Consider the following 16,613-nt stretch of genomic DNA (forward strand, 5'->3'; position numbering starts at 1 on the left):
GTTGTGAGGTGAGAAAACAAAGGGTGTTAAGTCAGAATTGGATTTGTTTCTTATTGGAGAGACGAGAGTCAAAACACATAAAGACAGCTCCAGCCTTTCCCACAGGATCAGTGAGTGGAAGCACACCTGGATGCAGCCACCCACCTGTGATATGTTGACAACGTATCAGCCGAGAAGAGCGGCGATGCTCCTCAGGTGTAGTGTGAAACAGACACCAATGTGGAGCTCAACACCTATCAGAGGAATATAACGGGAGAAGAAGAGGGTGGACAAGGTGACAGGAGGCAGGGAAAGTGTTATCCGCGGCGTGCTGGTGCGGCTTTATTGGAACCGTCATATCGAGTGAGCTGAACAGCCTTTCCCATCTGGAGCCGGCCTCTTTAATGCCTGACCGCTTCGAGCATTCCTCCGTTTGTTTGTAAACATACCACAGATTGAAGCTTTCGTTAAGGGTGGATATTTATGGATGTTACTCTGAGAGGCTGAGAGAGTGTTCCCCGCATCTCCTCTCTTTTAAAAAAAGAAAAAAGAAAAAATTATATAGTTTAAGCCTACAGCATAAAAATAAGCCACAATATGCTAACATGTTCACCACATCAGCTTTTAATAGACGATTATCAGTCATTACTATGTTTTCAACTTTCAGCCCAAAAAGTAAATTTCATGTTTGATTCATGTTTGAACAGGAAATGTTAAGAAACCTAAAAACTGCGAAATCAAACCAACTGTGCCGCCAATTGCTTGAATTTCTACTTTATAATGACTTCAGCGATGATCAAAACAGCCTGTGCTTTATTTCCTGATTATCGACTAATCGAGTAATTGACTAATTGTTTCAGCACTGATTTCATCAGATCGTCCAGCTCTCCAGAGGCTGGCTTGGCTGGCTGTCAGCGCACCCTCGGGTGGTCTGGTAATGAGCTGCCATTAGCACCTAATCAGACCATTATCCAGGCTGCAGCCTCCATCTGCAACGCTCTGTTTTACCTTTCAGTGTAGGTGGACAGGAGGGACTGAGGTAGCTTGTCTGTGTGTGCGTGTGTGTGTGCGTGAGCGTGTCGTACATGTGTTTCAGCAGGTGCAGGTCTGTGTGTCTTTGTTTGAAGCATGGGGGCGTCACCCTGCACATCTCTTTCAGAGGGAACTATTACTAGTGACGTGTGACCTTTCTTAGACCGAGCGATAAGCGGGCTGATCCTGGAGCCGGCCGAGTCCCGCAGCCGCCTGTCTGCAGCGATGATGTAAGAGCCGGGCCCGCTTCATCATGAGGGCTCGGACATAATTATTGTATCATGATTGTCATCGTGTGACTTAATGATTATTAATGATAAATTTTTGGAAGATAAAATTCAGCAGAAGTTATCGTGTTTCACAAGTGTGTCACATTTTCAAGGCTGTTTTCTACTATGTGGAGGATATTTTCACAGTGTTTGTGTTTATGTGTCCCCCCCTCACACATACACACACACACACACACACACACACATACATTTACATATGAGTAGCAGGAAAAGGAAATGCATTTGTTTTAGTGAAGAGCTCTCAGCAGCTGTCCTGAGAGTGCAGCACTAAGAGGTAAAATGTTTGTGCATGCATTTCAGAGAGAGGCTGAGTGAGTGAGTGCATGCGCCACACACTTTTTTTTTTTTTGGGATTTTCATGTCTTAAACTTAATGCCAGAGTTCAATCATGTGGCCTTTGGGTGGCTCCCGGGCCTGACAGAGATTAAAGAATAGCGGGGATCAGGTGAAGTGCCTTCACTTTGCGCAATCTCCCCGCAGAGCCAGAAAAGCCGGGTGTGGTGTTTACAGTGGAATTCAGAAAAATGGAGTGACGGAGTGAAAGGATACAGAAATGTTTGAGTGACAGGAAGAACAAAACCCATGAATTAACTGTGGGAGGATCAAATAATAAAATGTGTATGTATATATGTTCTGTCATATTCCCAAAGTGTGTCTCTGTGGATTATCTCTGCACACTGCAGGGTGCAGAGGCAGTTAAGTAACACTGGGACAAAGTACAGTAGCTGCTCTGCTCTTTGTTCCTCAACTTCTGCTGAGTTGTGGTAACACAGATGGTGTTGCATAATGCAGCATTTGTTATATGTATTACTTTATCTCTCCTCTTTGTCTTTCTCTTCTTTTTTTTCCTCTTTTTCGTAAAAATAGTGAAAACCAAAACAAACTTTGATTAATATTCACAGAGGGAAAAGGACAAAGAAAAACATTTGGTACAAAAGAATCAGGAGCCAAATATTTATCAGATATTAACCATGTAGTTGTCATCGAGGTGAAGATACTTGAAAGTTTGCACAGTCATTCATGGCCTCCTGAGGAGACATCCTGGTGACTTTGACTTTTCCTTCACTGCCTCCAGCAGGTCAAAATATCCACTTACTCACTGAAATATCTCAACATCTACCACAATTGTTGCCAACCTTACTACAAATCCACATCTGCTTGTGATCCCTCATCACCGGCCGCATGCCCATCAAGACATGTTATCTTCATCCAGTGCAGCAGAATTGTGTTTTTCATTATCTCCTGACTTCTATCCGGTGACCACTAAGATTAATCTCACGACCGCTTGTGGGGATCTTGAACCCACTTATCTAACAGAGAGCGGCGGCGATGATGTATTTACCTGGAAGTTAGCGTTGCCTGGGTTCCCTCGACAGGAAGCCTGTGGGATTTTTCACCTGGTTACGGATTATTGCACAAAAATAAGATCTGTGGCAAACACAAGTTTATGATACTTACACATTGTATTCGGCAAGATAATCCTCACAGACGAACACCACTTCGGGGTTAAAAAGCTATAAAACTCGGCGGTAAACAAACAGGATGCAGTGTCATGACTTCAGTGTCACCATTGCTAAGCATCTTACTACACTTTAGTATACACTTCACTAGAATTATTGATTAATCTACAAGTTGTAGAGTTGGTGTAAGATTAGTTTGCAACTGAAGTCTGCCTGTAAAGACTGACTAGTTAGTAGATGAGTCTCGGTGTTCGGTGTAATGCCTTTTAACCAGGACCAGCATGCAGATAAAAAAATGTGAAAATCTCTGTAGCTTGTGTTAACCACAGATGTTATCTCAGGCATCTAACTAAAATCCATTAACTTTGAGAAAAGGGAACCAGACGTGTAAAACTGCAAACTTAATTCCAAGTTCTGGGACTCATTCCTGCGGTACTCTATATGTGGACTGCAACAATTGTTCAGGTTCTCCACTGACGTGTGTGTGTGTGTGTGTGTGTGTGTGTGTGTGTGTGTGTGTGTGTGTGTGTGTGTGTGTGTGTGTGTGTGTGTGTGTGTGTGTGTGTGTGTGTGTGTGTGTGTGATCCCCTGACTTGCATCTTTTATAGCAGCACTCAGGGGTTGATATCTGGAGTTTGGAGTGAAATGTCCCGACAAACAACTACTTTATGAATTACTGTGAAATTTAATAGAGAACCTCACGTCCCACTAATGCCTTAACCTCTCACCTGGAGCAGTCGTCATGCCGAAACTAATGATGTTCCTGTCAGTCTCAGCTGTACGTTATGTTCAGTGCTAACAAGCAAAACTAAGCACGCCAACATAAACTGGTAAACATTACATTTGCTCACTTTTCGCATGTTAATATTTTCTGTCATCGAGAGAGCGTCAGCATGCTGGTGTTTACTTTGTGATTTGGCTTCTTCCTGTTGATGATAATGTCTTTGTTTCGACATCGTGTTTCGTTTGACTTTGGTTCATTGATTTTCATATGTGGTCATTATTTTATCGACACGACCTCTCACACACCTGGTCATCAGATGGGGTTTGCATCGTGACATGTTTACAGGTGATGATAGATATAACTGCAACGTCTTTGCATTTCCTTTATTCGAGTTTCTTGTCTGCATTCCGTGCACACTGATCGGCTCTCGTTTGTCAGAGGCAGCATGCAAAGCTGGTGAGTAGGTGGGAAGGTGGTAGTTATATTGTCAGTAGACCCAAATATGGCAGGTGGAGGGTCTCCACAAGTCATATTACTGCACGGCCTGTACTGTGTTTTCTTACTTTAACCGACCAGACAAACGTCTCCCAGGACTGTCACCAACAACAGACGTGATGAGCTTCTATTGCCGGCTGCCTACAGCTATATTTTCGTGCTTACTTTGGTATTGGTCAAGTGGATCGCCTCAGTTGTTGTGAACAAACCAACATAGAAAGTGTGTGATTTTGCAACTGAGACACTTTGCTGTTCTAGCTATCTGACAACATTATAGAGAGGATTCCTGCAGAGATGGTGCTTTATGGCTAGAGTTAAATCCTTTTTGTGTAACAAGAAACAGACGCTACATCGCTCTCACCAAATACACCAGACTCCATTTACAGAAACAGTGATATTGTCATTGTAAACGCACGCAATAGAAACAAAATAAAACATACCGAAACCATCTTGGTCCATCTTTGTACTGCTTCACCAACTCACCATCTCTGGTTTGGTCAAAATAATCTCTTAATTCCCGGTGTTAGATGTGAAAAATGTCTTGTTCTCCACTGTTTTTTTTTGTACTTACTGGTCATTTACACAACACAACATGTGAACATTGAGCTCAGGTGTAAAGATCGCAGAATCCCCCTGTAGGATTTTGATGCCAGGTGTAAAATGCTGGAGAGCTGCCACAGACCGTTTGCTGTTTTCCTGGATGTTCACACTTCATTCTCTCCTTCCTGTCCTCAGGTGAAAGCCCTCACACTGTTTGTGACCCATTACCCTCCTCTGTGTGAGTTGGAGCGGGCGTATCCTGAACATGTGTCAAACTACCACATGGCTTTCCTTCTCAATGAACCTGATGTCACTGATGACGCTGATGGTACGTTTGTGTGCATTTCTGTGCTTCTGGTTGGTTTGACTCATGGAAGTTTTGTTAATGATCATAATCACTTGAGTTTTGAACATCTGTGATATGTTGACAGATGCAGATGTTCAGCCAGAGTTCATCACTTTCCTCTACCAGTTAACTGAAGGCGCTGCAGGGCGGAGCTACGGCCTGAATGTCGCCCGATTGGCTGACATCCCAGACTCCATACTACATACAGCTGCGCGCAAAGCCAGAGAGCTGGAGAACCTGGTCAACACCAGGAGGTACAACGAACACACAGTTACATCCTGACAATTTCCTGAAGGGGAATGTCACAAGTTCTACACATTAAGATCAAAAAGCAACGCTGGGCAGTCTTCGTTGCAGCGGTACTGTGCAATCTGTGTTAGTAGGGGAGTGAAATCCAGGAAGTTCAGTTTGAATTATTGATTTGTCAATTTAAAGGCTCATCAGATGCCAAAACACTGTTCAAGCATTTGTAACAGTCTGACACGTGATTTTACAACTGTTGTAAGTGAGTCATCACTAAGGCGGTGATCTTATCTTTAGGAGTAAAAATCCAGCGTTAATGTTGCTTTCCGCAGTCTGGCCTCATTTAAGTGATTTTTAGGTTTCAGAGCACAGCCTAACTCATAAACACTATCAGGTTGCATCACGGGTAATAAAGGAGCACGTTTTTATTGGAGCCTGATCCATATTAAGGAATACAAGTGAGAATATCTTGCTCTCTGCTTTTTGGATTTTTACCTTTTTATCATTCTCTTCACAAGTCCTCCAACTTTTCAAAAGTTACATCCTAAATACTGCTGGAATGTCCCTTTAAACCCTCTTGCAGATCTTAAAATATGTTGTTTCTTTGCAATTTGAGAATTGCTTAAACAATGTTAAGGTGCAAACAAAGTCAAGAGTCCTATATTATGAAGAAATAAAACTCAAAGCAGCTCCACTGACACTAAATCAAGTGATTTCATTGGTGGGCACAGCTGGGCACAGGTTAGCTCTGCAGCTCAGACTTTGATGACATCAAGGAGTTTTACAGAGGAAGAAAGAGCGACCTGCAAGCACGTTTATGACAGGAAGGTTTCTGCTGTAAACAGTTTGTCATGTTTGATGCTGAGACGTGTAAAACCAGTTTTAGCTGAGTCGGTTTGTCTTAAAAAAAAAAGGTTTTGTTTCAACTTCATTTTAGATGTATTTAGAAACTTTGTGATGTCTCAAATGGATGCAGCCATCGCGACCTTTGAACTTCAGTTCAGCATCAAACATAAAAAAAAAAACCTAGCAAATCAGAAGTTGTGGTGCAGGATACAGTTTTATAAATCCTTTAATGAAATTTCTGAAAATGAACGTTCCTAATCGGATTACAAACTGAAATATGTAATCGATATATGCTGCATGTGCTGGAATTGTCGATTCAAACCAAATTGCTGTAACAGCTTTTGTCTGTTGTTTTCATGGCATGTTTCCTCCCATGGGTTCCAAAGCTTACTTTACCTGGGCTGATTTATCTTCTCATGAGCACACACTAACAGGGAAGGAAAAGAAAATGTGTTTTAATGCTGATTTCTTACTAATAGGATGACCTGCACACTGTGAGGCAGAGATGTTCCACTTCCAATTGAGTTAGGAAGCAGAAATTTCGCGAATCCTTTGTCTTTTGCTGTCAAAGTGTCAACATGTTGAACTTTCTCCAAATCCGAGTCTTATATCTCTGTAAATTTGTACACGGCGTCTCCTCGTTCTATAACAGACATCCTGCTGGGGGGATGAGTGCTGCTTAGCCTCTTCCTATGTAATCCTGACCATATGAAATATCTGTCAGCACACACGCACACACAGAGCCATACCTCTCTATCAATGTAATCCCCCTTATATGAAATGTTTGTCCTTTGTTGGAGCGAAGCTGCGCTGAGCACACAATAATGGTACACAGAGGAGTCGAGCTGCTGGTCGGAGATTGAGAACAGGGATTTTATTGTTCACGCGCACACAGTTGTGTGTGAGGGTACAATGTATTTAGGCTCAGCACGTGTGGGGTTATGTGAGGAAGTACAATAGTTTCGTATGCGATATTACGTCCCGTCAACATTTGCATTGTCTTTGTTTTGGTCTCTCCAGGAGGAGTAAGAAGCTTCTCTCAGATCTTTGGAGGATCTCGGACAGATCGACCCTCATGGAGTGGCTGCAGGCAAACTCTTGACTGTCAGAACATGCACAAGAAGAAGAAGAAGAAGAAGAGAGAACTGAGCGAACAGCGAACAGTGAACGAGCACTCTCAAAGAAAAAGAAGAAACTTGTTTCAGAAAGGACTCCACAATGATTAGAGCAGAATGGTTGTTGTTGCTCTCCTTGTCGATATGTGTGAGGAGAATTTTAACCATCTCAGGTTCTGTTATCACCGTCATCATGTACTGTATTTGTTGCAACATTAAATAACAACTGACTGCGATTTTACCCACCATCAGTGTGTTTGGTGATTAAATTTAAAACATTTCTGCTCTTTGAACTTAAAAAAAAGAACTCCACAGATTTAGTATTACACTCATTTAACTTTGTCAAAGTCACAATGGACAGTTTAATAAAAAGATCGTAACTGATGCACCATAATGAGAGATTCTGTCTTCTTTCCACATCACCTGCAGCTCGACCTCTGATAGGTTGATTGTCAACTCATGTATGTTCTGCAGCTAACGCAGCCTCAGTCGAGGGCCTGAGGAGCAGGCTACAAAGCTCTGGTCAGCTCACTTCTCTGTAACTCCACAACACCAGATGTTTTTCATTTTAAAGTTGTAGTTTTCAGTCCCAACAGACGTTGACTAAAGTGACATTACTTGAGGCATTTTATCAGACTTCACTCAACTCCCTCTGGTAACTTGAGTCAAATGGATATATTGGTTGACCAATATTGCCCTGACACTATCGGTATCGACCAGTATCGTATGTTCTCTGATATTCGCATGTTAAGTCATTGCTGACAATTATAATTCAGAGACAGATGGTCGGGGTAATTCGAAACTATTGAATTCTCTATGATGTTATTTGTTTCAGTGCACTTATGTTACTTTCGTCAAAACAATATCCTTCCTCCATTACTTATCATCGTGTTTTTTATGATTAACATTTGATTTGCCGTTTTGAGGACAAAAATTAAAAGCACATATGACAGATATCTTGTGTATTAATGTCGGATCATGTGTACAACAACAATTGTCACCAGTCTGACCACATTTGAGGGATGATACACAAACTTTTTTTTGTATCGGCTGATATATCAACATCAGAATTTTCCACCCCCTAATGTTGATATTAGCACTGGCCCCACAAAACAGTATTGGGCTTAAGCTCTACTTTTTCCAAACTCTTCTTTTCTTATATTTTGTCTGTAAAGAGACAGTGATTTGTTAAATTTTAGTTCACCTTTATTAAATGCACCACAATGAACTCTTAATTGGTTATTGATCTTCCTCAATTTATACTGAATGATGATTCCACGTTTGTCCACAGGGGTCACCAGAATCAACAGGAAATGAGAGCTCTAAGTAGTGCCTTTAAATTAATGCTGCATCATTTCTGCTTGTGGTGCAGAAACCATGAAGGCAGCTGACTTTGACATGAAAAGGTCATCAATTGTTGACTTATACCAGGTGTTGCTCTCAGTCGGTTCTCAGTCGTCCAGGTCATGCTAATTCTAAGAGCTGTATTGTAGACAGCTGGACTTGTTTCAGTTTCTAAGGTTGAATATTGTTTTTTTGTTTGTTTGTTTGTTTTAAACCTTTTTTTCCCCCTCATCCATCCATTCATCCATTAATGAAAGGGAAACAAATCACATTTTCCACTGAGAAAAATCTGCATTACATTTCTGTCTCTCACTCTCTCTCTCTCTCATATACACACACTCGCACTCGCACACACACAACCAACTCACGCTCCGCCTTTAATTCCGCCAACTCCAAGATCAGCGCGCACCACTGAGAGAGAGGGAGAAAGATAGAGAGACCTAGTGGGCGTGAGTGTTTGTGTGCGAGAGAGAGAGAGTTAACCACTGCCAAAGCCGATTATAGTTTATCGGGTGTGTGATGCTGTCATTGTCTGTCCACTTGAGGGTTCTCCCCCTTGTGCGCGACACGCCTCTCGCTTTCTCCTGCTTGTGAGTTGTTGTTTATCTATAGAAGCGCGCTTCTTTGGCGAGCAGCATGGATTGATTGTAGTGCTTGTGGGACTCGGGCATCTTCACTATGAGTTCCTCTGCAGAAGCGCTCCCGTCAGCGGGGCAACTTTTCCGTGCGCCACGGCGCCGCTGAGCCGCGCGTCTCCCGGTGGGAAAGTTTACAAGCAACCCCGAAGACCATGGGCTCGCGGTGAAAACTCCGACTGTTCCATTCCCTTCTTCTCTCTTCCAAAACCGTACGAGATATAAAAAAAAAAAAAAAAAAAAAATGCAGAAGAGCGTCCGCTACAACGAAGGGCACGCGCTGTTTCTGTCGTTGGTCGCGCGTAAAGAGGGGACTAAGCGCGGATACCTGAGCAAGAAGACGGCGGAGAACAGCCGTTGGCACGAGAAGTTCTTCGCCCTGTACCAGAATGTCCTGTTCTACTTCGAGAACGAGCAGAGCGCGCGGCCGGCCGGGATTTACCTGTTGGAGGGATGCACCTGCGAGCGCGCGCCGGCGCCAAAGATGTCCACCACTGGGAAGGAAGCGCTGGAGAAACAGGTGAGAGGTCTGACACGAGCTGAGCTGAGGTCTGCCGCGAGCCAAAGCTCCCACATTGTTTTTTTTATCTGATGATACAACTTCCCCAAATGACATCATTCTGGTGCAGCCACTCACTGTTATGACATAATAAAAGACACCACAGAGACACATTTCTGTGAGCTAATATGTTGTCTCTTTAAGAAACTCTGGTCTCCACAGAGATTTATGTTGTTCATCACCCTTTCACATAACTTTCTTTACTATACATGATAATAAAAGGTACGAGATCAAATGGCCTCATCACGCTCAAACAGACGCCCATGTAAGAAGAGCAAGTGGCTCATGCAGCATCACACTGAAGTGTCTGCAACAGCTCAGCCTCTCCGCTCTCTGCAGCTTCACCAAGCCCTGCACAGCACAGAGCTCCTAGTGCATCTCCCCCCTGAGCGGGTGACGATCCCCCAAAGGTTCAGATGTGCAAATGAGAGCCTGCTGGTCGGAGAGAGACAGAGCTTCCCCACAGCATGTCCCTTCTCCAATTAAAATAAGATTTAAAAAAAAAACAGGTTTCTGCATTTATTTCTCTCTTTTACTTTGCTTTGGAGCAGCTTTTCTTTTTCTCTCCAAGGTCGTGAAATTTGCTGCATGCAGCCACTGAGTGCACTTGATTTTCAACCTGTAGAGTGTGTGTCACATTTTCATCATAAATCAAATCCTTCTGCACATCACCTCACGTGGATTAATAAAACAAGGTCGAATTTTCCTCACAGCCCAAAGTCAAACTCATTTTGATTGATGTGGGAAACAACTACAGCAGTGCAGCGACAGGTTGTTGTTCTTTTCTTGATCCATCGTTTCAATAAAACTACTGTCTTTACATCTAAATGATGCTGCGTGGTTATAGCTCACACACAGACACTGCAGTGTGTCTAAGATCCTTGACATTTGAACTGGAAGCTCTGCGAGTTTAAGTAATGCATGTTTGTTCAACTTTTATCCGTAAAAATCGACCCACTGCTGAATCCTGCTGGGCCGAAAAAGGGGAGCGCTTCATGACTTTGAAGCAGGGGCATGCAGGGAAACACTGTGGTTGAATATGTTGGTGACTGAGATCCTTGAAGTTGCCTCAGCACTGTTGCTCCAACAGTTCGGTCGATCCTGTTGCTAGGAAACATTTGAATTACCATCCGCACATGCATTTCATTGAGAAAAGAAGAAACTGCTCGTGCATTGGTCACAAGTGTGTCATCAATCCGAGTGTTGTATCAGGAAAATCAAATCAAATCTTTGTGATATTACAAAGAAACTTCTCTCCATGGAAGTAATCAGAGAGAAAACAGAATGATTTCTGTTTCTGATCCCAGTTTTCTGCTGGCTTCAGGGACTGTGTGCATGTGTGTGCACAGGCATCATGCCCATCAAAATGCAGGGGGGGGGGATACAGTGGAGAGCATTGACTTTTTACAGTTTGTGCAAATATTAAGGAGACAGTTGCACAATTTATCATATGAGAATATGGAAATATTGAAAAAATAGCCTCCAATCATCATCACTCAGAAGATATTTGTCTCCACAGGCTCCCATCCACTTTCTCTTTAACTGTACAGTATGTGTAAAGACAATTCATTCCAGATGGACAGCATGGTTTTAATCAAGTCTTATATAAAGCATGAAGTTCATGTCTTTATTTCTGTGATGGAGTCGTTTTAACGATGAGGAAAGGAGGGCAAAGCTCTCTTTTTCAGGGCAAAATAACGTGTCATGTTGCCGCTGATGTGCAAAACCTGTCTGTTCGGCTGCTCCTGAGCTTGGCAATTATGTTTTATTCTCTCCTCTTTTTTTTTACAACACACTCACACTGACTGTCTCGCTCCCTCTCTCCCCATCTGTCTCACTCTCACTCTACAGCTGTGATGTTTAATTAGGGTTATTTTCAATCTGCCCTCAGCTGAAACCTCGTGCACTGCCATGCCACTGTTTAGCTGCATAGCCATGCACACAGGAGGGGAAAAAAAACAAATGATGAAGACATTTTACATGATCAAAATTGTCTGTGCTCGGTCCGATCGTGCATTGGTTTTATTCCTTGAAGCGAGGGGTTTGGTAGGATGAAGAGCGAGAAGGCCTTCCGTCTTTCCATCTCGCTCTTCACTGCTTTTTCTGTGCAGTCGAGTGAGTCTGCCAGCAACCTGCAGTATCACACCCCCACAATGAGCCACAATGCAGCTACACGACTAACACACAGCTACTGTTCCTCACTTTCCCTGTTGTACTCTCAGATAGACACAAACCCTTCAAATAATTTGGAGAGCATTCACACAGGTCTGAATGGTTTCCACAGCGACTGCGGGCCTGTATTGCTGATGCGGACGTGTGTGTGAAAGGCCCGTAGATTAAGCTGCATATAATTGCCAAACCGTCCCTCCCCCCCATCGTCAGGCGTCTGGTGGGTTATTGATCACAGAGAGAGGCACAGTTCATGAGAGGCCATGAACCAGGGGAGATGACTATACCATACAGTGCATCTTGTTTCCAGATCACTACACATATGTCCAATTCTGCTGAGCGATTCAGGGGCCCCGGTGTTGCTTTCTTGAAAGGCGGCTGTAGAAATAAACGAGCCAATTACCGCCTTTGTAGGACTTTGTAGGTCCAGAGGTTGGGCACATTATTATATCATGTGCCAGAGCCCGGATCCGCAAATCAATGCAGCTACAGAGGCTTGTTTAAATTTGCCAACGAAAATATTACAGCTCAAATCAGAAGGGGCGTCATTAAAGGCAGGGTTTGTTTAGTTTTTTGTAGGAAACAGTTCTGTGTACCCTCTTGTAAGGAAAGGGGGCCTCATCACTGTTTTCCCTCCATTTCCTAGTTAAAGTTTTAAATGAATAAAGTGGCAGGGGGGAGGAAAACAATATGTTGGATGCAGCAGAATTAAAAACAACAAGAATGTAGGCTTTCGTTTTGAAAATTTAACTAAAAACAGTTTTTTTCCCTTGTTTTCGCATGACAGAGTAGATATGTTATGCTTGACAGAGAAAAAAGATGAACCAAAATATGTTCTGAAAGAAGATCAAAACCCAACAGCAACTGGATTCTGGTCCATCTCATGTCTCTTATTTGATGTTTCCTCGCTCCCCAGTCCTTGCTTGAAAGGGAAGTCCGCGCTCTTGCAGGTAGTCCCACAGCTCTTACTTCTGCCCTGAGGAGTGATTAGTGAGGGTACTTGACAACAGCCCACATAGAAGTATTTTAATTGTCTGACACGCCCCATTATTGAATTTCAGTTATTGATTGGAGGCTGCAGCTGATTGGACTGATCTGATACATCACAAGATTTGTTTTGAGTTTCATGCCGGGGTGAAGACAGAGAACAGATTAAACTGAAGTGAACCCAACCACTTCCAAGTTTCACATTTAGTTTGTTTCTGATTTCATGGTTCAGTCAAACACCTGTTATTTCCCTGATTGATTATCTATTATGGATCTAACTTAAGACAGAGGGAGAATCTGTCAGCAAGAAACACTAATCATCCCTTCCTTTCAGTCACATAGTAGGCTGATAATTCCTAGATATCGGCTTTAATTTGTTACATCATTTCAATTTTCCCTAAAAATAATAAATAATAATGCCTTGTTTTCAAAGCAGACCATCTTCATATTTTGGATTTTAAATGTCGATTTCACAATCAGAATATTAATACATACAAATGCAAATAAGGAATAAATGGCAGCTTGCCATTCATCTGCAGGTGTTTGTTGATTTATGCAATATTTATTAAGTGTTACCTCACATGAGTGCCAGGAATGGTGAGAACAGACATGAGAACTTTAACAGAAAACAGCTGAAAATAATAAATTTATGACATTTTCCCTTTTCATGCTAATAAAAACACTTGAATATAGAGTGTCTTCAGCAGTTGATAACGATATTGTTAGACTTGGGGACCGAAACTGAACAGTTTATATGGAATGACTCGGCTCCTCCTGCCCACATGATTATGTTGATCTGACTGAACCTCCCCACATCATGGTAGCTTGCCACTATGTGTAAGTGTGTGTGTGTGTGTGTGTTTGTTGCTGAGAAAAAGGGTGAGTAAGCAAATTGTAAATCCATATCTTACTTGGATCAACATAAATTCAAAGCGGGCTGCTCCTGCTGCAAAAACATCTATCTAAGTGTGAAAACGGTGAAAATACACAAGACTACATGATCAACTGGTACTGAAACAAAAGTTCAGTCTTAGTAAGAGGCTCAGTGTAGCGGCCTTGGGGTGCGTGAAACACTATATTTCTGAAAGGTATGGATTTTTCTATTTTGCTCATTTTTTATTCTCATTGGATGCCAATGATGTTACTCACGTACAAGTTGGGAAATAGCGACATTATTTTGTCTGTCCACCTTGCGCACGCAAACTGAAACATGTACTGTAAAAAAAAAAAAGAAAAGAATTTAAACAGCATGTCATTTTGATATTTTTACTGTTTTTGTCCGAAACTAAATGCAACCAGATCATTTTGTATACTTCAACGAAAAAGTTTGATTCACTGCTAACCATCTGATTTATGTATGATGGCATTTCATGTGTAATTAAAACCAGTCTTAATGATTTATTAAGGAGGAAACATATAATATGTTTTCGTTCTGGTGTTCCTGATATATTTTCATTTTTGCTGAGTTATTTTTAGATGCCTTTTTTGCACCTCGGGACCACGATACATAACTTAACAGATGCTCCAGTGTGAGAATGAGAGTAAATTAAAAAGTCAGAAATATCTTTACTCTAAGACATGGATGTTCAGCTTTCTTCTTTGTAGAGTTTAATACTAAGTATCATAATTAAAGATGCTTCTAAGAGGGATGGACAAATTGGCCTCTCTGGGGATAATACCTGTGACCTTCCCTCCATCCGTGTCTAATGCACAAGGCGGTAGAACAGTGCAACAGGAGCTTTCATTAGGAGCTTCAACATGGGAGAGATTCTTTCCGTACTGTCTGATCTGGCAGCGGTGGCTTTAATAAAGTTTTTTCCTTGAGCTAAAGGCACATTGTGGTTCTTTTCATCAGTGTCCTTCCTCATTGAAGTTGATGCATAAAAAAGGTGGGGTGACACTTTAGAGTTGAAGTGTCAGTGCTGACTTCCTGTTACGTTTTTGTGTGTGTGTGTGTGTTTGTGTGTGTGTTTGTGTGTGTTTGTGTGTATGTACTTCTCATTATTACTATTTCTCATTAGAAAGCTCCTCCAGCTCTAAATGCCCCTCACAGAGACATTTTTTTCTGTTGCTCGCGCTAATTATCTTCATCAAGGAACCAAGTCTCCTTGTATTCCCAGAGTCTGATGCTGCTTTTCTGTGCAGACTGCTTTTCGTTTTCCTCTAAGCTTTTCTGCCAAGTGTTAGAACCATAATGGACCTCATTAGTGTCAGATAAGAATTCAAAACTGGCGTCTGCCTTTAAATCTGTCGCCTGTGTTTGAAATACAGCACTAATCAAAGAATGGATAGCGAGCAGGGTGGATTTTATATTTTTACTTGTACTCCTGGTATAGAAAAAAGGCTTCTTTAAAGGAGGAAGTACAACATTGGGGGATAGATGCTTACTTGCTTTACTCTAGACAGTTAGAGAAGACCAATACTGTTCTCAGTATCAGATCCGTGTCACCGTGGGGGCAAGATGCTGCAAAGAAGAGTTAGGCCAATGGATAAACTATTGCACCTTAGGACTGGATGGAAACGTTTTGTAATTTGAGGGGAACCAGCCAAGTTTCCTCAGGTCTTACATAGCTAGACCTTGAATTTACTTTTTCTTCTCCCTTTAAACCAGTCACAATCGTCTTTGTGGTGCAAAGCTTAAGATGTAGAAACGCCCCTGTAAAACAGCATTAGGGGGAACCTGTCTTGGTGAAACCCTTGCAGATGGGGAGGTGAACCGTGGCATTAAATGGCTGAATCCTGCAAAAGGAAAGAAAAGTACAATGAGCAATGCAATATTATGGATCCCACAGCATTTCTTTGAACTCTACCTCTGATTGGCTTATATCTGTCATTTCATAAACCATGGTCCTGGTACACCGTGCTGTATGATCCATTAAGGTTTGCTACGGTAGAAGTTGAGAAAAAACAAGGAGCGGTTTTCGTGGCCCTGGCAGTCCACTGACAACAACAGGGAAGGAGATCAGTTGGGCCTGTGCCAAGGCCAGGTGTCTGTGCTCGGCTTTCCTCCTGTGTTCAAACACCGCCTGGTGCCTTGGAGTCCGCTGGACAGCCGGAGGAAGAGAGGGAGTTCAGTGGGCCACAGATCAGACCACAAGTAAAGTAAGAATTGGCTAGCTAGAGCTATTTCCTATCTGTATGTCCAGTGGTTGTGTGGTGTTAATGTGTCTGTGTCTTTGCACTTGGATTTTAAAAGAACCAGCAGTGGAGCTGATACAGTGAGTTGGTATCTGTAGTTTCCTCTGTAAACACACTCTTTGGCAGTAGCAGCTGCAGTGTCTCTGGGTTTGTTAGGCAGAGCAGACAGGCCAGCTGTCCAGGACAAGTGTTGGGGCTGGTTACTCAAAAAAGTCAAAAAATATATTACACATTAATCTCAAAAATAGTAATGCCTTACATTACATGATTACTCCTTGAAGAAAGTAATTAGTTACATTACTAGTTATATTACTCGTTACATGCTTTCTATCTGCTCTATAGAACATAGAGCAAGTAGTACATAAAACATATATAAAATATCTATATATTTGGCTGCTTGCTTGGCGTCTCATTCATGTTGCTCCACGGTTCCTTAGCAACAAGCTTTGTGTGTGCGTGCTGTCTCTGTAGGTGCTTCGTTAAGTTTGAGGTAGTGTTAGCAGCGGTGGAGAGAAGTTTCCAACACGGGCAAGTGTGCACCTTACAGTCAAGTTATTTTCCTTACGTTCAACAAATTCAAAGTAATGTTTGTATCTCCAACCGCCAAAAGGGGCTTTACGCAGCGGGGGGTCTTCAGGCAAGTCGCATGCAGCAGCATGTACTGCTCGTGTTGTTGACACTGCCATTGTTATCCCATCTCCCCTTGCGGGT

At 42.4% G+C, this 16,613-nt stretch overlaps 2 protein-coding genes across 5 annotated transcripts in view; both read left to right on the forward strand.

Moving 5' to 3' along the window:
* msh3 (mutS homolog 3 (E. coli)) overlaps positions 1-7,464 on the forward strand; it is a 41,892-nt gene extending 34,428 nt beyond the window's left edge. Inside the window, exons 22-24 of the mRNA XM_030417638.1 lie at positions 4,716-4,848; positions 4,952-5,120; positions 6,976-7,464. Coding sequence (XP_030273498.1) covers positions 4,716-4,848; positions 4,952-5,120; positions 6,976-7,057 — 384 coding nt within the window. The 3' untranslated portion in view covers positions 7,058-7,464. The remainder of the gene's footprint in view (positions 1-4,715; positions 4,849-4,951; positions 5,121-6,975) is intronic.
* A 1,312-nt stretch (positions 7,465-8,776) lies between these two features.
* rasgrf2b (Ras protein-specific guanine nucleotide-releasing factor 2b) overlaps positions 8,777-16,613 on the forward strand; it is a 45,986-nt gene continuing 38,149 nt past the window's right edge. For all 4 annotated transcript variants that reach the window (XM_030417737.1, XM_030417738.1, XM_030417739.1 and 1 more), the window contains exon 1: positions 8,777-9,569. In XM_030417737.1, coding sequence (XP_030273597.1) covers positions 9,294-9,569 — 276 coding nt within the window. In that variant the 5' untranslated portion in view covers positions 8,777-9,293. The remainder of the gene's footprint in view (positions 9,570-16,613) is intronic.

Source organism: Sparus aurata, chromosome 5, assembly GCF_900880675.1.
Source record: "Sparus aurata chromosome 5, fSpaAur1.1, whole genome shotgun sequence".
NCBI classification, from domain to species: domain Eukaryota; kingdom Metazoa; phylum Chordata; class Actinopteri; order Spariformes; family Sparidae; genus Sparus; species Sparus aurata.